The sequence below is a fragment of the Rhododendron vialii genome, chromosome 13a (assembly GCF_030253575.1).
Source record: "Rhododendron vialii isolate Sample 1 chromosome 13a, ASM3025357v1".
Taxonomy (NCBI): domain Eukaryota; kingdom Viridiplantae; phylum Streptophyta; class Magnoliopsida; order Ericales; family Ericaceae; genus Rhododendron; species Rhododendron vialii.
Window position 1 is genome coordinate 28,790,710 of NC_080569.1, and position 26,481 is coordinate 28,817,190.

The 26,481-nt window shown below is 39.4% G+C and overlaps 1 protein-coding gene across 1 annotated transcript; it reads left to right on the forward strand.

Moving 5' to 3' along the window:
• The first annotated feature begins 1,879 nt into the window (after positions 1 to 1,879).
• Positions 1,880 to 26,248, forward strand: LOC131312355 (integrin-linked protein kinase 1-like). The gene is made up of 12 exons (XM_058340054.1): positions 1,880 to 2,373; positions 4,426 to 4,500; positions 4,625 to 4,720; positions 6,759 to 6,844; positions 6,944 to 7,064; positions 7,724 to 7,803; positions 10,155 to 10,217; positions 10,312 to 10,430; positions 11,192 to 11,277; positions 15,705 to 15,826; positions 17,538 to 17,649; positions 25,840 to 26,248. Exons 1-12 carry the CDS (start codon positions 2,062 to 2,064, stop codon positions 25,942 to 25,944), a joined length of 1,377 nt encoding a protein of 458 aa, XP_058196037.1. The 5' UTR covers positions 1,880 to 2,061; the 3' UTR covers positions 25,945 to 26,248.
• Positions 26,249 to 26,481: the final 233 nt, after the last annotated feature.

The window sequence follows — 26,481 nt, forward strand, 5'->3', positions numbered from 1 at the left end:
CAAGGAGGACTACATCGGGGTTCAAAAAATGGGGGACTACATTGTCCGGTCTGACCATTTGTGGACCAATGCTGAATCCATTTTTGTGATTAAAGTCATTATTTTTTATCAATTTGTGCAAATATCCCATAAGTAAAAAAATCATTTTTGTGATTAAAGTCGTTCTAATGATTCTCTGTGTTCTTTTCATTCTCTTCGAACATTACAGCAAAATATACAATTTCGATCATCAATGAGAGCTCGACATAGCCCACAAATGAAAGATCGAACCGTATGATTCAATCCCCGCAAAGAAGTCTGCCGAAGGCCTTATCCTTTGAAAATTAGTAGGAGGAAAAGTAGTACTCCGATAAGAAAATTCTACGATAAATCTCATGGTAGGCTATACATCTTCCAAGATTACAGTCTGTACAAGATTAGGACTTGGAAAGACCGACCAAGGTGATAAATCTCATGGTAGGCTATACATCTTCCAAGATTACAGTCTGTACAAGATTAGGACTTGGAAAGACCGACCAAGGTGTCCACTTCAGGGCTCCACACAAATAAATGGTATGATTATATCAGTATTAATGCACCGGATTACATCAGAACTTTGCAGTTTAGCGTGAATGGACGAGATTAGTACTAGTTTGGGGTTCAAGCAATTTTATCCAAAAAAAACCAAGGAGTGAATGTTGCGACATTGTGTGTCCCATCGTATGTTTGTTACAGTAATCGTGTAGGGCTCTCCGAGTAGATTATCCATGCAAAAAACATCGAACTTTGTATTTTGTTTTATGAAATGGGCGGGTTATGGACAGCTTAACTTCTAATTTTACAAACAATTTTGCTATTGTCAGCCCACTGGGCTGACGATAAATACATTAGAAAACAAGGAAAACACGTATTTCTGTATACTTTTTATACCATTTAATACACATTCACACACTCATTATTGTCAACCCATTGGGCAGATTTTAGAATTTTTCTTTTAACAAAACAAAACTTCAAGTTTTGATATGCCTATTAATGTCCAATCAAGCTGATTTTCTACATTGATAATCAAATCGATGAACCTTACAAGATGAATGATTCAAGCTACTGTAACATACATAAGGTGGGACCCACATTGTCTCAGTGCAATTTCCAGTATTGTCGAAAATAATCTCTGTTTGGAACTTATGGAAACTAAAGGAAAGAGGAGAGAAAATAATTACAACAGAAAATGGGAGAAAAGGAGGGAAAAAATTTCAGTACTCTCACCATTTGCCCATTTTCTCTCATGGAACAAATTTTAAACTCTCTTCATTTTCCTTCATTTTTCACGTGTTCACAAAGCATTAATCTCAATAGGAAGACAAAGACTAATCAAAGATAAAAACACAAAAAACAAAAAAGAGCAAAGACCGATACCAATACCAATATCAATACCAATACCAATACTAATACCAACGCGCCGCTTTCGCGTATTTTATAGCTGCGAAAACCTCCAACGCATTGTCCCAGCGCGTTGTTCGGCTAAATAAGCTAATTGGCCTTTTTTTTTGGTCCTAATTCTAATTTTTTTTAGCATTTGTTAGTTTTTTTATCAATTTTTTGAGAATTATTGCTTATTTATGACAATAGCAATCTAAAAAGTAAAAAACTATTATCGAAATTCCATTTTTTTGAATAAAGACGAAAAAATTAGCTATTATTAACTTATTTTTATTTTTATTAAAAAAATTAGGTTTCAATCATAATTTTTTACTTTTTAAATTCCTGTAGTCATGACGAAATAATAATTCTAAAAAAATTAACGAAAAATTAACAAATAAGAAAAAAAATTTAAATAAAAAAGAAAAGAAAAAGCAAAGTGACTTTAAATACAACTCGTCAACGTCGACCTTTCCGTTGAGTCGTTGACACTTCAGCCTGTTTCCAAAATCTTCCCCACGATCTTCTCCTTCTCTCTCAAATCCAGATCCAAATTAAGGTCTTAGCCTCTCCATCCTTCACAAAACCCAGGGTTTAACACTCCCAAATAGTTCAATCCAACGCCGCGGGCAACCTAATCGAATTCTCGCGATTGTTTCCCCGATGGAGCCGCAGCCGGTGAGGTTCACGTTGGGCAAGCAGTCGTCGCTGGCCCCGGAGCAAGGAGGCGGGGACGGGGACGGCGACGGGGAGGAGAGGGAGATCGATCCTCGTGTGAGGCTGATGTACCAGGCGAACGAGGGCGACCTGGAGGGCATGAAGGAGCTCCTGGACTCCGGCACCGACGTCAATTACCGGGACATCGACGGCCGGACCGCGCTGCACGTCGCCGCGTGCCAGGGTTCCGGCGGCGTGGTGGAGCTCTTGCTTCGGAACGGCGCCGAGGTTGACCCCGAGGATCGGTGGGGAAGCACGGTATGGCAGTCACTTCTAATTCCTCTACATATAAATAGATATACGTGTATGTATGCAACACACATGGTAGAGTAATGAGCCAATAGGGTCGAGAGGGTAGGATCTTGATGATGGTAGTCATTCATTTTAAGGGTTTCGACTTACGGTGACGGCTCCAAGATTTTGTACTAGGGTGTTCAGAAATTACCCTTCTTTTAACCAAGAATATATAAAAAACCTCATAGTATGTTTGTATGAATAATGGGATCAGAAAACATACCATTCGTTCTAAAAAAATTGTCCACTATGCAACACAAGAACTGAAAAAAATTGTTCTTTGGTAAAAAATCCAAACCTTTTTCTGCACGGGAATAGAAGTAAAAGAGTTTTTTTTTTCTATATTTTATGGAAAAGGTCTATTTGTTTTTAAGTTCTCATTTTGCATAATAAATAAATTTTTTTTTTTTCCCCAGAATGGAAGGACTAAGATTTTACAATGGGAAATTTATAGAAATAGTCCTTTTAGTTTCACCCGAGTTTCATTTTCATCCTCCAAGTATCAATTGCAACTCTTTTGACCTTCAAGTTTGATTTTCGTACCAAGTTGGTCCAATTGATAATGCCAGTCAGCCAAACTGGATGGAAAAAATCAGATTGAGGGAAAAATCAGATTGAGGGCAGACGTTATCAATTGGATCAACTTGGTACGAACGGCAACGTCCAAACTGCCATCAATTTGATTTTTTCCGTCCAGTTTGGCTAACAGAAGTTTTCAATTGGACCAATTTGGTACGAAAACCAAACTTGAAGGTCAAAAGAGTTGTAATTGATACTTGGAGGATGAAAATGAGACTCGAGTGAAACTAAGAGGACCATTTCTATAAATTTCCCTTTTACAATTGTCTATGGATGAATTTTCATATTTAGAGCCAATGCTAAACTGGTTCATTAATCCATTAATATCCTTTTGAGAAAAAATGTGGCAATTGGCAAATAGGTTAGGGTGGACCTTTTTGACAATGTGCTCTTCTTGCTTTGATCTCACCATTAGCATGATATGATGAGATTTTCTACAGTAGTTGTGGACCCGAATAAAGATCGTTCAAGTCAACACGTAGTTGAATTTCTTTTGAGGTTATCCTTAATTCTATGAGCTAAACAAACAATAAATTTAAATTAGTTAATGCCATGAATACAAGTAAAATTACTACATCTAGACATGGTACACAGATGACGAAGAGAGATAAGACAGGACACCGTACCAATAACAATATCTCTCTCTCTCTCTCTCTCTCTCTCTCTCTCTCTCTCTCTCTCTCTCTCTCTCTCTCTCTCTCTAAACTTCTTTCGTTATGAGTATGGGGTTTTGTTTGAGTTAATGTGTTAGATGTTCAACTATGAATTACCTAGACTGATGGGTGTTCATAGTGTATTGAGCTGGGTGTTCAAATAAAACCTTACATGAAATTACTACTACCTTTCAAAAAGCGATAATTTTTAGCTGCACCCTCACTCTTGGGTGTGCAGCCGCCACTGTTGACGTATGGATTATATGCATGCTAAGAACTAAGTGAAATCTTACATCAATCGATAGCCATCTCAACAAATCGAGATTATCAAATGGAGAATTGAACGGTTCGGATTCTCACATTTCAAATCAATTCAGATGGTGCTCGAGACAAATATGATTACAGTTGATACTTACTGATATCCGATTAACTTAATTTTCTCTCATAGATGTTTACATAGAGACATTGAAACTAAATGGCTCAGATAATCAAAGTAGGAGTGGTTTACCTTAATCACATCAATATACCCTTTCGTCACATCCTTTTCGATCCGCCATATAACTTCTCTTGGCACCATATCACATGCTTTTTCTAATTCTATGATATGAAAACCATGTGAAGGTCCTTGTTTTTTCTATACTTTTCAACTAATCTCCTTAACAAGTAGATTGTTTTTGTAGTTGATCTACCAGGCATGAAACCAAATAGAGTCTCTAATATTGAGAAGGATGAAAGTATGAAACCACTTCAGACTTATGTATTAGGAAGCTAACATTGTAAACAGCCTCTTGCAGATGCAATACATTATAAAAAGCATGATGCAATCAAACTTTTGGAGAAACATGGCGCGAAACCTCTGGTATGTCCAATGTGTTGGTTGTGTAGGTTTTCTGAGATTTTGATACTTATATCTCTCTGCTTACAGATCATGGTTGATATGTTTCATGTTGTTTGTTTATCTGTTCAAACGATCTAACAATCAGACGGCACCTATGCATGTCAAAAATGCCCGTCAAGTCCCAGAGTACGAAATTAATCCGCAGGAACTCGACTTCACAAATAGTGTCGATATAACCAAGGTAAGATATATGTTTTCTTTTTGATCGCCAAAAGAAAACTTAAATATACATGTTCTTTCAATTTCGTTGCTACTGGCATTTAGCCATGGTTCTGCCTATTTCGAGTTTTTATTCCCTCTGGTTTGAAACCCTGTGGTCGTAGTTGTTTGTTCCTTTATTAAGTGCGTTTGTGCTATACTATAACCTATTTTCCCTGGCTATGTTCTCCTCCACCTCTGCTTTCTTTGGTGTTTAGTGCCTAATGTTATCTAGGCTAGCCTGGAATCAGGATTGTTCCATTACGAGGAACTGTAGTGGAATGGAAACCTCGAACATGTAGCATCCCCAGACTGTGGCGTTAATTTCTGTAGATTAGAAGAGTATATTATACTCTTTTCAAGCGAATAATATCAGATCAAGTTGGTGTTTTCTTGTACAATTATCGTTTGGAACACATTTCTGTTCGCATTATAACCATTTTCCAACTACGATTTTGCGTCGCCAAATCTTCACCAATGCATTTTAGCTTATTTTGTTTGTTCATTATTCTAAGGAAATCAACAGAACAAACTTTTGGGTTTGCAGATTGTTATTTTACCGCATTGTAGGTGTACTGTGTTATTAGCATTTTCTGGTATAGCAGGACTAGATAAACTTGAAAAGAATGGATGGAAATACTTATCTTATGGATGCTATTTGAAACAATATTTTTGTGCTAAAACTGATACTTTAGTTTGCTCAGTCTCAATATCTGAGTGTAATCATTTGTGTTTTGACCTGTTTCAACCTCATATGTGCTGCTTATGACTGAAATGTGGTTTAGGGAAACTCATGCCTTTAACTTTTAAGTAATCTAAGGTAATAACTAATAAGCCTAGTTGAACAAGAACAACTATACCAATTTCTTGAATGTATATATATTTCAATTTGACTGACTGTCTCTCGATATGATCTTGTCTAAAGTGTGGCTCTAATTATACCTGTCATTAAGATGCTGTGTTTAGCATAATAGGGATATGTTCGGCCGTGCAAAAATTTGTGTGGAAAATTTATTGTCGGGGAATATTTATTGAAGTAAAGGAAAGTGAAACCTATTTTCTTGTACTCAATCATATACTTCTTTGGTAGGAATATCTCAGAAGTAACTAGCTTAAGAAACATGTTATGTAGGTTCGCAGGTAATGACAGAGTACATACACTTCCATGAAGGAGGTGTTATATCAGATACTCGTGAAAAATGTCCAACGCTTCTTCAAAGCGTCTTAAGTGGTACATTACATCCCTAATGTCAAGCACATTACTAAAGATTAGTAGACAATTTGGTGAACCTATTGAAGTTCCTGGAACATGACCTATGAGAATCTTTTCATATTGACAAGGCCATGACTCATGCGTTGTGTTGAATGCAGTTCGTGCTCTTAAATGAGTAGATCAGGTGTACTACTGTTCTGTCCTTAGCCATGTCAAGCAAAGTCCCACATTACGTGGGAGTGAAGTCTAAACCATGTAACATGGTATCAGAGCTTTGGTTTTTGGGAGGTTTCATGTTCAAGTCTCTACATTTGCAGTCTACCTCTACCCTTTACTTTGTGTTTTGCTCTGGGTATGGATCATGATATCTCCACGTTATGTGGTGGTGGCGTTTTTTTAGATATACACTGTTGGGCCCATTCTCGTGGGCTGCTAGGTGAGCATGCTGCTTGTCAGGAGGTTATGGAGTGGAGTCCCTCGTCCTCTATGAAAGCAATATGTAGTTATATGCGTGAGGGCACCTTACCTTACTGGTTAGCATTTGAGTTTGAGGCCTATCTAAGACCACATAACAATTCAATCCCTAATAATATACATATCGCTAGAACTAATCTGCTCTTCACATGAGCTGTGTACTTTGGTAAGAATGATTGGAGAAGTTTGGCATAATTTCAATCTCATTGGTAGCTTTGAACTCAAGATTTTTGATCTGCTGACTTTCTGTTGCAGCCATCATGTTTCGGCATCTTTTCGGCTTTGCAAGTAGTTATTAATCTAGGGTAACTTGACCTTATGAAACCTATCTCAGGGAACCTTCTGCATTGCTACATGGCGAGGAATACAAGTTGCTGTAAAAAGGCTTGGTGAGGAAGTGACTGCTGACGAGGATAAAGTGTGAGTGGTCTATACATCGAAATTTATGTGGTTTTGCATTATTTTCTGGAATGTTTTCTCTTATTTTATCTTTACCTTAAAATGCGTAATTCTATATAGGAGGGCTTTCAGAGATGAGCTTGCATTGCTTCAGAAGATTAGGCATCCAAATGTGGTTCAATTTCTGGGTGCTGTAACTCAAAGTAGTCCAATGATGATTGTGACAGAATATTTGCCCAAGGTCTGTCTCATATTACAATCGCTAGCCCTTATTAAGTTTCAACTAATGATTGATTTCCCGTTAAATGGATTGTTGATATACATGTGATTTTGCTCTCATGGTGTTATGCATTTTCTTTTTCTTTTGTTCAATCGGAAATGGTGTTATGAGTTTTCGTCCTTGCTATTTATGCCTTGTAAATAGCAGCTCATGAGCTTTCTGATCTTGTCCCATTCTTTGTTACTTATTGTATTTTTAGTTTCCTTTGTTGTAGCTTGTATATAGTACCTTAAGTTATAAGTCAGAACTACTCATCATATCATCTTTTTGTTGATCCAACATCAACATGATTACTGCGATTCTCGCTTATTGAAAAAATAACTCAAGTTTTGCCAATCATCAATATTCAGAAGATTCTTAGCTCGAGGAAGGCAATTTGATTTAAAAGTAATATCATGATCTTTAGATGGTGCATGTACCATTGTCTTTGTGATATAATCATTTTGGATTTTATGGATTCCATGTCAGCTGACATTTTGTTCAATCGACTTCTACAACAGAGTTGAACTGATGATGTTGTTCTTACAATTTGTGCTGTCAATTTACCCTTGGAACTGTTCTCTTTAAAATCTACTGGTACAAGATATATTCTATTCTATTTATCAGTCTGTAAAATGCAGGGTGATCTTCGCTTATATTTAAAGAGAAAAGGAGCCCTAACAGCTCCCACAGCTGTCAGATTGGCACTGGATATTGCAAGGTTTGTTTTTCTATTTATGCATTTGTCTTCACCTTCACTTAACATGCCTTGTTTAGAAGATTTTGTTAGCAGCCCATCTCTTTACTGTAAATTCCTTATTTAATTAACTTCTCTTGAAAGTGATAATTTGAACGTTCCTGTAGACTGTAGTAGAACATTTAAATTTTAAAGAATGTCTGAAACTAGTGTCCTGTGCTGGGAACTGTAGGGTTTTAGTTATGTTTGTTTGTTTCTTCAAGAGTGATGCAGGGAAGTGTATGACAACGAAACTATTTGCACAAAGTAACCATGAACAAGTATGAACTAGAGTTACTCCCTATTCAAACACACTATATTGAGATAAATCTCTATTTTTTATTAACTCAATAACAACCCCCTTGCCCTAAGGCTTACAACTCAATTTATAATAATCTAGAAATACTAAAAAAAAGAAACTAAAATAATGGAAAACTAAATCTATGTTTAGAGAACAAGAAAACAAGAAAAGGGAAATAGAATAAACCTAAATAAGAAAACCTAATATTCTAGGCAATTAATGCTAAAATGGAAATATTCCAAATAAAATACTGATTTCAAACTAATAAACTAGAATTCTTATATTTCAAGAATAATTAAAATTTGGCTTGCATCAAAGAGAGAGAGAGCGAGAGGGAGAGAGAGGCATGGGGCAATAGAGCAGGCCAGATGCTTAACTTACTGCTTCGTACTCATGTTTGAGAAATAATGTAAGACAATGAATGGCTCATAATGGATTGAGAAAAAGTCACCAAGCGCAAAACAGGAGCTGGTTCCAGAACTTATGCAGCCGTGCAGCCTTAGGTTTTTTTGGTTTACTTAAGAATAACCAGGGGTGGGGAATAATTTCCTTGAAGTATGTTATCATTCCATTACAGGTATATGGTAGGAAATATTGAGGATTTTCCAGTTTGATTTGCCAATATTGGTTTCAGAATCAGCTATAATTGATGTCGCATTGGAGTGTAAGCCTTCATAGAGAAATTTTATGGAAGGTGAATGTCAACCATAGGAACCTAATGATAGTACTGATACAAACATCAGAAAAGAAACTACAAAACTAATTTCAGTGATGCATTACTTGATACTTTCCCTATCGATCTAATGAAGCAAATTTTGAATTGTAACGCATTGAGAAAAACTCGTAAACCACAAAACAGGAGCTTGTTCCGGAACTTATGCAGTTGTGCAGCCTTTGGTTTAATCATTTTACTTAAAATAATTGGGGAGTAAGTGTGCCAAATTTTCAATTGACTGACTGGATCAGAAGAGAAGATTCAAGCTCTTGTTTGGAAGACAAGTTGTGGAGTGAAATATACAGTTAAGGAATGCACTATGAACTGAATTCTAGGACTCAATGATAGTCAATACTGATTAGACATCAAAAAAGCAGTAATGACCCTACAAGGTGGAGACTTGGGTTTTGATTTCTCGAATAGCATGAGCATGATTCTTGATCTCTAATTTGAACTCACACAACATGCACGAAAATGAAGCTGATCAAACATGAACGGCGCAAACAAAACGTTGAAGAACGAATCTATTAGAGAAGTGGACCAATCAGTTAGGTCTTTCCATCTTGCAGTTTGAGACTAATACATTCAAGAACGAGTCCAAATGTATCCTATTATTCTTGTAGTATTTAAAAAACCTTGGATGCTTTGGAGTTAGGAGGCTTAAGTGGGCAGGGCACACCTTTCCATCACTTAAGACACCTGTAAGTTGTAACACCTTGAAAGTTTGAATTAAATAATTAGGTTTTCAAATCATAAAGCAAAGTTATGCATTTCATACCAACTAATTCCTTCTAGATTAGGCTTCAGTTGACTTTGAATAGTGCTTTTTATAAACAGTTCTGCTACATGGAATGTGGAAAGATCTGTTACATATAACATCTTAATTTGCAAAAAAAAATGGGAACTACTTTCATGTTCGTGTTAAGATGGATGTTGTTTTTTTGCAGACTTATATTGAACTCTGTCGCCTGCTGATCTTTTTAGAAATTACTTTGTTGGGGTGTTGGTACTGGTAGGGTGTTTTCCGTGTACTGGCTGTTGTAGTGCTTCTTAGCTTTCGATGTTCACTTTTTATAATTATCGAAGGTTTCAGTAACTTAACTGGGGATTCTTTCATTGAGTTGATGGATACATGCTCTAGAATTCTTAAGAACTGAAGCCTCTTTTTGATGTTGTTGCTGTTGCTCTGGTTCTTTATTAAAATTAGTTTCAAGCTAACAGGAACACTTGACTGTCTGTGTTGTTACTCGCCCAAGACTTTGCTAACTCAGCCGTTAGGTCTGACCGCTTTCCTTACGTTGTTTTTGGTGATTTATCCAGGGGTATGAATTACTTGCATGAGAACAGACCTGAAGCAATTATCCACCGTGATCTAGAGCCTTCGTAAGTTATCTTCTTTAATAGGTTTTTTTTACCTGTGCAAGAGAAGGCTGCCTTTTATACTAACTATTTGTGTTGTGTACGAGTAAGATAACAGAAATATATTGCGGGATGATTCTGGGTGTCTGAAAGTTGCTGACTTTGGAGTGAGCAAGCTGCTAAAAGTAACCAGCAGAGTCAAAGAAGATAGGCCGTTGACCTGCCAAGACAATTCTTGTGAGTGTGCATAGTTAAGGATAGTGTTCATGTTGCCTATCCAAATTGTTCCTTCCTTTTTTTTTAAAGAAACTTTTTATGGTTATCTATTAAGGTCATGCGAATGCATTGGATTATGGATGAGTTAAAATAGTATTAGATTGTATGGAAGTTATCTTAGTTGCAATGACCTCTTATCAAGATGGCAAATCCACCTAAGACCTTGCTTCCACGCTCCCAAGTCAGACTCTCCTTGGAACCTTGCTCCTGTTGAGAAAGAAACCTGCTCTAAAGTTGGAACCTTGCTTCTGTTGAGATAAGATTCTAGAAAAATAAATATCATATGCACTTCTATTAGCTAAAACAATATTTACAGTTCACACTTCACACGAATTACAAATTATATTATTTACTTTTATTTCATATTGCTATTTTCATAAATTATTCCTAGTTGCGTGCCCCTGGTGCTCCCAAATATGAAGCTTCTATGGTCCTTTGCCATGTTTCGAAGTTCATATATTTCTGGTGCATTACTGTAGTTGGGTCCAATGTTCCTGATGGGTCAAGTGTCTTATGCATGGTTTTCTGTACATAGGACTTTTTCGGGGCAGTAATTTTGCTGAATTTCTGTTTTGAAATATGTTTTATGGTTTCTAGATTTGACATACCGATCGAACTTCGTTCCAATTGCCAAGTGACAACACAATTATCCTTTTTTAATTAAATTAATTCAGCTGCTATTGAATTTTTACTCGGTGTACTAACTGTATACGTATGGACAGGTCGATATGTGGCTCCAGAAGTTTTTAAAAACCAAGAGTATGATACCAAAGTGGATGTTTTCTCATTTGCTGTAATTTTACAAGAGGTAAAGGTTTAATGGTTTTGACCCTTCATCCTTTTTCCCGCTGGAAGTTAGATCCTGTTATTCTTTCTGTCTATTCTCCTCAAGTTTTCCGTTATTTGGGTTCAATATTTTCTGATCACAGCATAGGATGATATTATTAGTATTTTATTTGTTTCCCCATGAAAAGTTGATGTGGTCATGTTTATGTTGCATAATCGGGTAAATTACATGGCCCTCCTAAAAGGTTTATGACTAATGCATTAGCACCTCTGAGGTTCTGGAAAATAAATTCCCGCCTTGAGGTTTACATCCCAATGCACATTGGCCCTCGATGGATTTTACTGATGCCACCCCCTATGATATTGGAATGACAATTGTAACCCGCTGTCCTGTCTCTCCTCCCTCTCTTCAGACTATTTATAGAACCAAACTCAAAGCCCCACAATGTTTTAAAAAGCATGCTCCTAAGCAAGACACATAAGGCTAAGGTACTGCGCTTCAATGTGCTGAAGCAGTGCGAGGGTGGCAAAGCGCAGTGGTGGCACAAAATGCGCGCGCTTCGGGGCTAAGTGAAAGGGGCATGAATCGCGCGCTTAAGCATCAACTATGCAAAGTCTTTGTGTTTAATCAGAGTCGTCCAATTGTTTATGTGTATTGAGCACTTAATGAGTTTCTAAAAGCCCCAAGGCAACTACAAACTTCAAAGCCAACACAAAACTGTAATGCCCCAAGTAGACCATTGGCCCAATAACTTGAGTTTGATTCACGAGCGATACCACATGGCCCAAAATGCTTAAGCCCAAGGTACTAGTAGTAGCCCACATTGTTTGTTATATGCCCAAGATCCTTCATGTAGACTTCCAATGTGGGACGGGTGTTACAAAAACGGTTTAATGGCACATCATCAGCTACTACACATGCTTATAAATGAGGTCCTAAGGATGCTGAATGGGACCAGTAGAGTACGAAGACGGTGATTCAGATGATGAAGATGTGAAAGGCAGTTGCTTTCCCTACTTTTGATACCCATCGTCAGCCTCTTTGATAGCATCAGTCGGGGAATCTGAGAGGCAGTGGCAATCAGCGGTTTGAGTCCTTCCTTTTTGGAGTGCAATTTTGTTCACCCTCCCTAAAAGAGGGTGAACAAAACCCTCTCTCATATTGGCTAAGACCTTATAAGGGGACCAATCTTAACCCAACCTAACCCAACCCAAGTTAAGTTGGATATAGGCCAATCCAGCTCGAGATGACTGTGACATGATCGACTGCCTTCTTCTTTGGTAGTGATGACGGTGATAATGTCAATGATGACCTAAGCAACAAAACCTTACCCATGACTTAATTTCTATCTTGATCTAATCTGTACCATTTGACCCATGAAAAGGGGATCTACAGCAGGGCAATATCAAAGGTCACTAGAAAGCGAGCACTGGAAAAGATGCGTATTTATTTTCTTACGAATTAACGAAAGCTTGTTGCTACTCTCTGTTAATTATCTGTATTCATGGGTTCAGAGAGGGGATTTTTTTAATTAATTACAGATGATGGAGTCGATGCAGTTGTGGAACTGGGCCTTGTGGTGGCGGTGGAGGAAGGAAAGAGAAGGGAGGAATCCAACCGCAAGCCGTCGTGCTGACGATTGAGGCCATGGAAGGGAGCAAGGAGAGAGAAAGGACATGGGTGGAGAGAGAGAGAGGATTCAGAAGAGAGAGACGATTCAGAAGAGAGAGAGTAGTGCATAAAAACTTAGGGTTGGATTAGGTTGGGTTAAGAGTGGTCCCCTTATAAGGTCTTAGCCAATAGGAGAGAGGGTTTTGTTCAACCTCTTTTAGGGAGGGGGAACAAAATTGCACTCTTCCTTTTTCTTGTCGGCAATACTATCTTCTTTATAGACGAGAATCAAATCTTTTGGCGTGGTTTTGACTCTGTGATTTGTTTGACTGCAAATCTTCCTTTCTTTTAAGACAACGATCAGTGATGGATAAACCTAACAGGACATGTCAAATTCCTCACGAAGAAGCTTCTACATCGTGACTGGAGGCAAAACACTGTGTTGTGTTGAGTTCCGGAGTGATGTCACCGTTGATGAAACTCTCTCAGAATGTACTTTCACATGCCTGCATTCGAAATCCCTAAATGTTCAGCTATCATATAGAGCAGATCAGGTTGATGGTGGAAGATCTGAGAAAGCGTTGTTTTGGTGTGGTAGTGTACGGGTGTGGTACGGATTGCTGTGTCGGTGGGTATGGTGCAAGTGGAGGTGGGCTGGGGGGTGGCCACTGATTTCTTTTTTTGGGTAAGTTAAAATTTTATTAACCAAACACAGGACATCTCCACTGGGGCATACCCCTGAAAACAGAGCAAACCCTACACCAACCTACCAGCATATAATAGCAGGAAACAAAACCATAACAGACAAACAACCAAGCAACAGAGTCAATCTAGGCCTCCCTTGCTACAACAACAGAGACCATAAACCTTGCAAAGAATATTACAAGAGATGTTCCAAGTCAGACATATGCTCTGATTAGTTGGAGACCTCGTCAAGTTCTTCCAAGCAATAATGCAAAATCTCAGTTCAGAGATGATTTTCTGCACAACAAGTAGATTATTATATGTTATGTGGGTAGTGGTGGTGGTCCATGAGTGAAGGAAGTGTCTTTGGATGCGGGTGTGGTTTGTTTTGGCCCTAGGCGTTGGGTAGGGAGAGCTGACAGAGGTAGAGGAGGTAGATGCAAGGGATAGTGAGGTAATTTTAGTTATAAAGTTAAGGGCATTACCTCAGTAAGAGACAAACACTGATGTCAGTGAGGTTTTCCCCAAGTGAAGGGTGAATCTTACTAAATACAATTATCAGGGATTTAGGGGAGGTCAGTGTTGTTTACCTTTAAGTAATTTGGTTATGTACTGCATGTTTGTTACCAGTCCTGGGTATCTTCTGGTTCATGTTCAAATGCAAAATGATACTATGACTGTTTCTGATCTGCGCAGGCCTTTTTGGAAGATATCTGGTGATTAGTAAATCATATCGGCTCTGATATATGCAAACAGAAATACCAAAGATACACTTTACTAATCACCAGAAACCCTGATCCTGACAACCTTTGATTTGCAGCTTACGCCAATCGTGCACTAGATGTTATGGGGTATTGGTTGCATATATTTGATGTTCTTATAGCTCACGCCTAACGAACAGTTGGCTTTAAAGCTTGTATTATCTTTTCTGATACTAAAATTTGGAGCAAAAGTTGGTAAAAGAATTACATATTGGCTCAAGTTTAAGTATGTGTAGTGGGTAAAATAAAAGACAAACACAAATGACATCTGTTTTTCTGGTCAGTTGTCAGAACTTATGAATCATCTAATTGGGAACGAACTCAACAGGGTGAAAGAAAGTACCTTTTATTTTTCGAATTCTTGAAAGTGTTGAGGATATGATCCAAAGCAGATGTAAATCAATCCCACCTTTGCCGGGATCTTGCCATGATTTTTTTCTCTTTGGATTTGACTCATTAGTTAAATAGAAAGGCCCATTTGCGAACAGCCATGTACAGCTTACAGCAAGAATGAACAAAACAAGCTACGTCACCCCGGAGTCGGTACTGTTTGTCTTATGTGTTAGCGATTACAAAGAGAAAAGAACAAGATTTAGGAGGAAAGATAGAAAACAGAGAGGTATATGGTAAACACTTCACTGGACATCAGTTAATTGTCCTCCATTATTCACGAAAGGAGTTGCAAAAAGACCGGAGCTCTGTTCAGCTTAATAAGTTGACTGTGTACTTCCGATATTCTCGTTCTTCTTTCTTTATCACCTGATGCCGGGTCCAATGAGGTTGAACTTGATCGATATCAGTGATGATTTTTCTGCTTTGTCATCACAACAAAAGCATCATTCAACACCAATTTCCACGCTGTGACATTTCTTCCCCAGTCCCAAGTTAGATTGTAACGAAGTGGTAAAGCTTGATGAAAGGTTGGAAGACATGGATTCTCGACTTCATGACCAACTCTGTGCAAAATGGGAAGTAAATAAAGTGATTGTATTTGTTGGTGCAAGATGGGAAGTAAATAAAGTGATCGTATTTGTTGGTGGTTTTAAGGACATTAATTGACCGAAAACAAATCGATGGAAACAATATGAAAAAAGCACCTAGGGATCAAAGATATCCCATCAATCTTTTCTTTCTAGTATTCTTATCTCTATTTGTAACTCAATTGTGAACTACCCGAGGATGTCCCCCAATAGGGAGATCCGAAGATTAAAATGTTGCCTTGGAAAACAAATCTCATCGCATGATTTGTTATCTTGATTGTTTGACCAGTCCATGAAAACCTGGTTAACTATTTGGAAAGAAATTTCTAGATTCTAGCTAATGCTTTTGGACAAATTCCTTGCTCATTATAGGCTTATTATAAGCTGGCATTTCTTTTGTCTTTTAACTTAGATGATTGAAGGCTGCCTCCCTTTTTCCGCGAAGCAAGAAAATGATGTCCCTAAAGCGTACTCTGCAAATGTTCGCCCTCCATTTCGAGCTCCAGCTAAGCATTATGCCCATGGACTTAAAGAGTATGCTCTATATCAACACATAGTCTATATGTTTCTTCTTGTTGTCTGCAAAACTAACTTTAAAGTTCCTTTTTTTTTGGGTACATATTGTAGCATTTTAGTGCACTTATTTGTATTTGATGCTATCCACGTCTATCATTATTATCTCCAAAAGTCTGTTTAGTATTTTCATTTTGATAACTGCAGACACTGGGTTTTCCCCCCTCAACAATATCTGCGATTCTTAACGCTACATTTTCAGCCCATAAATATTCTACTGTGTAATGTGTTTAAATGAAGACAGTAAGGTGTGATGCCTAGTTCCAGGCTAAAGTGTGGACACATACTGCTACGGCTTCTGCACTTTAAGGACATACAGGCTCCACATTTTGAGAAAAATAAAATCAAGTCAATAGGAAGGGCACAAAACAAATTTAGTAATTTCTTTTCCTAGAAGTTGTCCCATGCAACACATAGGATATAACAATATATATATCGTAGAATAATTGCTAACAAATGTTCTGGTAATTACTGTTTGCCTAAATAGAAATGTGCATATCATAGATATATATGAGTTATTATATGTCATGTGACATGAAAGAAAATAGTATTATTATTCTTGTTGTTCTAACTTCTAAGTTTCTAAGTTTTACTTAGAATGGCATCGATTGGTAACTTGTTTAAACCTAACTTCAAATTTATTGATTTTAATTAGCAATTTAATGTGGTGGGCAACTATATAAGTGGAAAAAAATTGTTTGAGGATTTACGTTTGTGTAGGTATCTAAACAAAAAGGAACAGAAGACGGGTGTTCAAGTAAACAAAAAGGAAGTTTTGATATAGTAAGATAGGGAGGGCATCATAGCTGCAACTTTTGGCAGCAAACATGTTAGCAAAATGGTAGTGATACTGATTAGTGTAGAAGATGAGAGTAACAGGGTTCAGTGCTATAACTTACCTTCTCTCTCTGTCTCTCTAACAGAAAATTGGGTTGTAGTAGTACATTACCAGTGGAATGTACAAGAGTACGAAGGGCTAAGTACCTCATGGAAGCAGCTATTATATAGTTAATGACACGAGTACTGCTGTGTACATATGCAATGTACATACCATGTACATATGGGTTTTGTGGGGCCCACCTTGGGTCTCACAAAAATGATTCGAACCGCCTAAAAATATTTTTTTTATGGAGTCTTGTAAAAAATCAGCTCAGCCTGATATCTCTTAAGGATTTTTTCTGAATTTGTAGGAGCTAAACTGAGCAGTTAAGTAGTTTCACCCCCACAAATTCAGAAAATATCCTTACCGATATCGGGTTGAGCTGATTTTTTACAGGCTCCATAAAAAAATGTTTTAAAAATAATAGGCGGTTTGAATCATCTTTTTGGGACCCGAGGTGAACCCCACAAAACTCATATTACATGGTATGTACAGACTCATATGTACTCATAGCTTTATTGTATTTCTTGCATGGCTTCGGAATTGCAAATGTGAACTTACAGATGGGTATGTCAATTGTCAATATTCACGAAGAACACTATGTACATAGTTAAGCAATGCCTTGACAAGCTAAATCATCGCTATACATGGGTTCATGTCTGGTTGTCTTTGACTTTTTCTCTTGGTTTTAGCTGTTAAATTCCTTGGGTCATATCCACTGATGAGTTAGGAATTAGAATGATAGTGATATTTATGCAAGTATGAAGTCTTAATCCTGTATTTCTGGCTTAGGTTGATTGAGGCGTGCTGGAATGAGAGCCCAGCAAAGAGACCGACATTCAGGCAAATAATTTCTAGGTTGGAGACCATCTATGGCAGTATTGGTCACAAGAGGGGTTGGAAGGTTTCTCATCTCTTTCCCTTTCTCTCTAAACATAATTGACCGGGATCTCCTTTTTTCTGTTCATCTATGTGCTTCAATATGTGTGTATAAACGTCTCTATTGTGAATAAACAACAACCGCATAACATAAGTTAACCTTTATAATTAAGTAATTTATTAGTTCGATTGGGCCTAGAAAGAAGGCAACCAACGAAAATGTAACAAACTCGTTGTGGGTCTCTAGAAACTTAGCAAACGAGTTGTGACGTACCTGACAGGTTGAAAGAGCCCTATCTTGTTAAGTTGTCCTGAATACTTACTTTATCCGTGGAACTGGGTGATTGTAGTCCATGCGGTGGTCCTTTCGGTTAATCATTTCCTTGGTTGCATGTTCTTACCTGCATGATTAATCTCTCTCTCTCTCTCTCTCTCTCTCTCTCTCTCTCAAGCAGATACACGTCACATCTACTATCACCCGCAAATACATGTTTAATTTTTTCATTATACAATTTCAGTTGGACTAGTCAGGGACACACTAGGGTGAGGCTGCCATGAGTTTTTGGGCCCCAACGCGATCTTGTGAGATGGTGTCCCTAAACTTTTGTATGACGAAGTTTCAAAAGTTATTATTTCAAGAATTAAAAACAACAAAATATGGTATTTTAGCGGAAACCGATTTTCCACAGAAGAAAGACAACTGAATTTGTAATAAGAAATAACTGAATGAATTGCAACATTGCGTCAGTTGTACTGTATCTTTATTTAATTCAACAATTCACTACGTTTATTTATCGTCATTTTCCATAGACAGATAGTCAATTTATTCAAAGGCATGTTTGACCAAAGTTTTTTTTTTTGATAATTCAATCATTGAAATGAACGCATTAAAGAGTACAATCTTTCAAAAGAAGTTTGGTAAAATCAGGCGGAATACAACCTGATGAACAACTAGACCTACCATCTAAGGATCTAGTAGCTAACCAATGTGCTGCTGTAGTCTGCTCTCTACCAGTCCAGACAAAGGTTCAATTCTTGTTCGAAGCCCACTTCTTTATGTCTACCACCATAGCTGATATTTCCCACAACTCCTGATCATTCTTGCTGTTGAGGCAGCCAATACGAACACGACAATCTGATTCAAAAATTGCCTTTGAAACTCCCATGTCAACAGCCGTCCCACAAGCTATTCGGAGGGCCCAAGCTTCAGTAACCAGTGCTGATGATGCAACTACTCTGCCCGATCTGAAAAACTGCATTTGACCACCACAATCTCTGGCTAAAAAGCCAAAGGCAGCTGAGCTGCGGGAGGAAGAAAAAGCTCCATCACAATTGAATTTAATAAAGGAGGGGGAGGACGGGTCCATTTCCAAGTCCTACTGGGTTTCACTCTATTTTGCTCAGCTTCCTTGAAGGTTGCTTGGAGATAGTCAGAGTTGGCTTTCTTTGCTTGGTCAACCGTTCTTTCTGGCTTAGGCATCACTCCACTGAAAACACATTCATTTCTGGCCTTCCAAATTGCCCAGCACACCTGGAAAATATACCCCTCCACCTCAGGACTGGATTCTTTGGCAAGATTGCCACACAATAGCTCCTCAGCCCATTTATCAGCCTCGTTAATAGGGTGTTCCTTGATCCAGTACTACAGACCACACCCAAACCAAACAGCCTCAGTCCAAGGGCATCTAGACAGCACATGCTCAATCGACTCATGCTCTAACTCGCAAATAGGACACAGTGCGGAATGGGCACACTTTCTTTTGCACAAGTTATCCTTACAAGCCACCCAATTTCGAATTACTCTCCAAATAAAGTTACACACCTTAGGAATGGTAGGGATTGCCCACAGTTTAGTCCAGAATTTGTATGGAAGACAGTGAGAGGAGGAAGGGCAATGGGTCTTGGCTTTGTCTTGTTCTTAAAAGCTTGCATGTACCCTGTCTTCACTGTATAAGATCCATTCTTTGTATGGCCCCAAATCACTCTATCAGCAGAATTAGTAATACTAACAGGAATCTTGGAGATTGCTCTGACTTCCTCTCCCGAAACACAGCTTCTTAACTTTCCCATTCCCAAACCTTATTAGCTGGATTGATAAACTCAGAAACTTTGGTCCACTGACAGTTCACTGGTGGAGTTGGCACTGGTTTTCCATCAGACCAGTTTGGAATCCAATTGTCACCCCAAAAGTTAATACTTTCTCCATTTCCCACGTTCCACCTTAATCCTTGTTTTAAGAGATCCTTTCCCTCCAGCAAACTACGCCATAACCAGGAAGGGTTGGCCCCTCTTTCAGCCTCCATACACGAAGAATTCGGGAAGTCCAAACCCTTCAGGACCTGTACTCATAAAGCATTGGGGTTTTGAACCATTCTCCAGAATTGTTTAGCCAAAAGAGCACAGTTAAAAGCCTCAAAATCGCGAAACCCCATACTTCCATTCCCTTTTGGCTCTGTTAACTTATCCCAAGCTCCTCAATGAATTTTACCACCCCCATCTCCATTTTCCCACCAAAATTTACCAATAATAGCATTGAGGGAGGAACATAAGGACGAAGGCAGTTTGAAGCACATCACCCACATTGGGGTCGCCTGCACCACCGACTTGATCAGTACTTCTTTGCTCGCTTGTGGGAGAGTCCTCCTATTCCATCCTTGAACCTTCCTCATAATTTTGTCTTTGATGAAAGCCAACGATTCCTTTTTTGACCTACCCCAAAACATAGGTAAGCCCAAATATTTAGCCCCTTCTGACATTACCTCCATCCCAAAAATATCCTTGATCTCTCTTTTTACATCTCCATGGGTATTGGCAGAGAAGTACAAGCCAGATTTCTGAAGATTGATGGATAGACCAGATGCTTCACTAAAACACAGCACCATCTCCTTGAAGTTTGAACACCACTTTGCATTTGCTTCGAGAAAAATCAGAGAGTCATCCGCAAACAGAAGATGAGAGATAATTGGGCACTTTTTCCTCAGCCGAATCCCCCCCAGAGACTTTTTCATGATCGCCTTGTTGATGAGAATGGATAGAACATTAGAAGCAATGAGGAAGAGATATGGAGAAAGGGGATCGCCTTGACGGAGCCCTCTATTGGGAACTGTACTGCATACTTGCTCTCCGTTAGCCGTAATAGAGTACTTAACAGAGCACACACATTCTCTGACCCTCCTAATCCAGGTAGGACTGAACTCCATTCTTTCCATCACCTTAATGAGAAAATCCCAGCAAATTCTGTCGTAAGCTTTGTTCAGGTCCAACTTCACCGCCACTGCCCCTTTCTTGCACTTTAGATAGTGGAAAGCTTCGTGTGCAACAATGATATTGTCATGTATCTGCCTCCCAGGGATAAAGGCAGATTGTTGCTCAATGATAATATTGGGGATGAAGGGTTGCAATCTGTTGGCCATTACTTTGGACAAAAGTTTGCAGTTGAAGCGGCAAGGCTGATGGGTCGAAAGTGGCTCAATGGCTTATGGATTCAGGATTAGAAACCTTTGGGATAAGTGTGACGTTTGTATGGTTCAGCTCTTTCAACAGGTACCCTCCTTCAAAGAAGTTCCTGGCAGCGTTGAATACATCTTCACCCACAATATGCCAATACTTCTGGTAAAATAAACCCGGAAAGCCATCTGACCCTGGAGCTTTTAACGGACCCATTTGGAATGCAGCCATTCTCACTTCGTCTCTGGAACTAGGCTTAGTAAGAGCATCATTCATTTCATTCGAAACTATTGGATCAACCAGTGAAACAACATCGTCTACATTTCTGCTAGGTGGAGATGAGTACAGATTTTGGAAATGCCCTTTAATGATCTCAGCAATGCAGTCTTGTTCAGTTTGCCATACCCCATTCCCATCTTTCAGCTTGGCGACTTGGTTTCTCTGTCTTCTATGGACTGTTGTTAGGTGGAAAAAACGAGTGTTCTTGTCCCCAATCTTTAGCCAATACATTCTTGATCGTTGGTGCCACAGCATTTATTCTTTTTGCCACAAGTCCTCCAATTTAGTAATCAATACCTTCTCGTTAACGTAATTGTCAGGGTTGAACCCTTTCTCATTATCTTTTTGTAAACCAGTCAACTGATCCTTCAAAACTGCAATTTGAAGTCGCATATCCACAAAGTTTTTCTTGTGCCAAATCTTCAAGTTCTCTTTACATCCCCTTCGCTTCTTGCATAGACGTAGCATTTCTAACCCTTCAACCAATTTGACCCAGGACTCAAAGATGATGCGTTTGACACTCCTCCTCAGTAGTCCAGGACTCAAACCGAAAGGGTTTTCTCACCTTATTGAGAGAGCAATTTGTATTCAGGACGAGAGGATTGTGATCTGACCCTATTGCAGCCTCCACAAAGACCAATGCTGTATCAAATTTCTCTCTCCACTCTAGATTTGCAAAAGCCAGATCAATTCTCTCCATGATGAAACCATCCTCACACCTATTGTGTCTCCAGGTGAATCTAGGGCCTTTGCACTCCAAATCTACTAACCCACAATCATTTAGCACATCTTGGAAAGCCCTAATTCTACCAGAGTCAGTCACCCACATTGAGGACTTGGTTGAAATCCCCTATACAAAGCCACGGACAGACATCAGTACAGCCAATACCTTTAATTTCATCCCAAACCTGCTCCTTGCCCGCATGAGAAGGGCACCCATGCAGAAAAGTAGTTGCCCAGCTTGAAGAATCTGCCTTGTCATAAACTACCGTATGCTATGTAGCACAGACACGGACACGGCACGACCCCGACACGCAAATTTTCAAAAAATGGGGGACACGACACATTGGGGGACACGTTATATATATATATATAAATTAAAAAATATATTCAAATTAGATAAAAGTTTAATAATATTATAACGAGATAGTCCTAAATCTAATCACATAGAGAGAAAGAAAGAGAGAACACATTCAAACAACGAGAGTGTCCCTAAAGTGTCATCCGAAGTGTCCCTAAAGTGTACACTTTGATCCATTTTAAAAGTCGTAATTGCATTTTTACCCCCAAAGTGTCCTGAAAGTGTCCGTAAAGTGACGGACCCCAAATATTGGGAAAAAAAAAAGGACACTCTGGGAGAAGTGTCGGACACGTGTCCGGAGAGTGTCTGGGAGTGTCGGTGTCCGAGAAGTGTCCGACACCGGTACGTGAGCTCCAACGAAGTGTCCATGCTACATAGACCGTATGCATCAAATTTTTGTGAGAGAATTTCACATCAACAGAAAGCTCATATCCCTCCACCATAACGCAAGCCCTCTAGACGGTCCCCTGGGCTCCACATAACTACTTAAATCGAACTTTAATCTATGGCGGATGGTCTCCAACTTGACCTTATTGTTTTTTGTCTCCATTAGGAAGATGATGGAGGGGCGATTTCTACGAACTAGATCCTATAAAGTCTGGCTTGTCAAAGTATGCCCAGTTCCTTTACAGTTCCAGGTTAGGATCAGCATTGACGCAGTGGCTGTTTCGGGCCAGCCACACGCCCCTGTCCATTTCCCAAAAAGATAATAAACCCCTTTCTCCATTTTAGGGACCATCTCAGAGTGTTCCGTGATAACATCCTTCCCCTGGCCATCAAAATCCTGGCAGATGCTGACTTCACAAAGATTATCTTCACATTCAAGAGAAAATCTCCCCTCAGAACCAGTTTTCCCTTTAGGTTTAGGGGAATTGTTTCTTCTCTGAATTGTTCGAGATAGCCGAGGCTTGGGTTTGGCTTGGTGGTTGAGAGGTGTATTGGGACGGTGGGTGGAGGTGTGGATTATACTGGCTTGTTAAGTAATGGGGTTTTCAAGAGCACAAATACAGAGAATTTTGGATCTACCATGTTCCTCTATATCATCTTATGCTTTCCGTTTAATAGTGAGGATATTGAAAACAGTGGCAAGGGAGACATCCAGCTGATTTGGAGTGGGTTTTTTAGTAGGGTTAAGGGTTTGGTCAATTTTGCTTGGGCTATTAGTGGGGCTAAATTCCACGATGAGGGGGTGGGTTGGGCTTTGTTCAAGGGCTTTCAGAGTGGGATTGGGCCGATTGGTGACAAGGGATTTTGGGCTTTCTGAAGGTTCTGTAACAAAGTACTGTGGGGCTATAATTGTGGATTGGACAGGTTTAGGAAAAGGGTTGAGGGTGGGGTTATGACGTACCTTAATTGGGGGCAAAGAGGCTGAAATCAAGGGATCCGGTCCAACCAAGGTATTCGGGTCAGCCAGGGGATCCATAGAGGAATTTAAATTACAATTTGGGGTAACGACAAGGGGAGTGCATGGCGAGATACCTGAATTCATTGCCGTGGTGATACCTGTCCCGTCAAAGATAGCGACAGAGTCAGGGAAGTGTGGTTGCCTCGTACCCGTACACGTACACGTGGAATTATTCTGCAGGCTTAGAGGGGGCCCCTCACTCGCTAGTAAACCCCCATTCTCACGCGCCGCCGTAACACCAGACCGGAACACAGGCTGATTTCTCAGAAGATTTTCCACACGTATTTCTGCTTCATCTACTTGCTGGTGTATCTCTTCAATAGGGATGGCAGACTGATGCACTCTACCAGTTTGAAGCTCGGGGCCATAACCGGAATTCATCCCTTCCTACCGCGAAACAAAACAGCATCCCTTATTCTCATGGCCTATCCTCCCGCAGGCATAACAAAAATCACTGAGCTTCTCGAACTTATACAAAATCCAAATATCATCCCCACACCCCAGTTTTCGTCACAACCAGAACCCTCTTGGTACTAGTTGTATATATGTTTAATTCTTTCTCTAGATGAGAGTATTGTCCTGTAGTGGAATTTTCACGCCGCCCCTCTGTACACTCCTTCATCTCACCATCCTTATCCTCACCACCATCCTCTTCTTCCTCATCTAGCCCCTCAATCTTTACTCCCCCAAATCCACAGTCTTGTAATACCTCCCTGTTTTCTTCATCTCCCCCCTCTTCTTCCCCTTCTCTCTATTCCGTCTTCCAATCTCTCAAAGTTATCGTTTCTTCTCCCTCCTCCAGCTTTCGCTGTGACTGGGCAGAGATGGAGTTTCTGGATCTGGAGGAGAGTACCGGGGAAACTGGCGAGATCCAAATTCTCTGCGTTGTGGGTAAGGTTCTGAGCAATAAATCTTGCCACGTCTCTGCAGTCTCTAATGTGTGCAACGTAGCATGAAAAATGAGAGCTCCATTCTCTGTGGTACCATGGAACAACAACACTTTCCTTTTCCGTTTTGAGGATGCAGAGGATAAGGAGCATATTCTGAAAGAGGGACCTTGGTCGATCTCAAATAGCTTGCTGGTTCTCGAACCTCTGGCTAATGGAGGCACAGTGACGGATGCTGAGTTTTCCCACTGCCCGTTCTGGGTACTGATCCATGGACTTTCAGTGGATAAGATGACTAGGGCTAATGCCAAGCTGATCGGAAAGCTCTTTGGGAAGCTTCTAGCAGTGGACGCATCTCATGACGGTGTTCTTTTGGGTCGCAGTTTCCTCTGCGTCAGGGCCATGATCAAGATCTCAGTTTGACCAAAGTTTGTTGAAGTCAAAATTTATAACTTTTTGGTCTTTTATGAATATTTTTTTTGGGGTCAACATAGGCATAAAGGTTGGACCTAATTGGATTTTGAAATAAATTGAAGTGGGAATTAATGAAGAAACTATTTTTAAGCTTAATATAAGGGTTCTTCTTAAGTGGGCCAAGCTAGCTTTCAATAGGACGTTATAGAAACATTTATCAAAAAAAGCTACAAGACACAATTGAGTCAGAATACTCAGAAACACAACAGCGTATTAGGCTACAAGGTAACAAGAGAGACTCGAACCCTAAACCTAATACATAGTTGAATCACCCATGCACCACTGGGTTGCAGCCTCTTTTGCCAAGTGCGGTCTTATGTTTTGGAAAAAAATTTGGCGGCGGAAGGTGGCCGCTTTGCTGACTTGCCCCGAAGGCCGGCCTTGCACTAGGGATTAGAAACCTGACGTTTAGGACACACTAAGTACACTTCGGAGATCAGATTGCAGTTTGTAAGCGTTGGGGAGGTCAAAATTGCCACCAATGCTTAATTTCTAATATCCTTCAATGACGGTTGACTGTATATCTTCACAATTCTAATATTGTTTGTTTGATCTCTATTTCATCCCAGATTCAACTTATAACATAGAACATTATTCAATGTGCCGGTATCCTAATGTGTGTACTCATGATATATTGTACAGGTTAGAACCTTTAAATGCTTTCCTAGTTTCGAGGCCATGTTGAAGAAAGATCATGGCAGTCGAAGTAGCCACAACCGTTCATCTCGCTCAACCAGAAGCATATAAATGTGTGGGATTTATGCTCCTTTTACCTTGTGAGTGTGCAGTAAATTTAAGGTTTTAGTTCATGGAAAAAAGGCCATTTATAGATTCTATTGTAATTAGGGAGTCAGTTTTCTAAGGTGCTTTTCAACCAGTAGGCACGTTCTTATTCATCAACAAAAGTTCATATGCGTTCTATTACCAGAGATATAGACTTTCTACATACACTACCAATGTAATCGCGTTCAGCTCTGTAAATTTTTTTTCATTAGTCTATGGCCCATGTATAATCTATTTCAGTTATGCGATAGCATGTCTATCTTATTAATCCTCTGGCTGTTGCTCGGTATGTTGCTGTTTTTCTTGAGTTTTGACTAACATGGAATTGTATGCAATCTCCGAATCGATGCATAAACCCGACTGGTATCACCGTTACCATTGTGCTCCGAATCTTGGGGGTTAAGGAAGTTGAACAAATACCTTTCTAATTTGAGTCCACTTTCTCTCAAGCTCCTCCCAATACCTTTCTCCTCCTTATTCGTCTGAACCCCCTTTGGTATA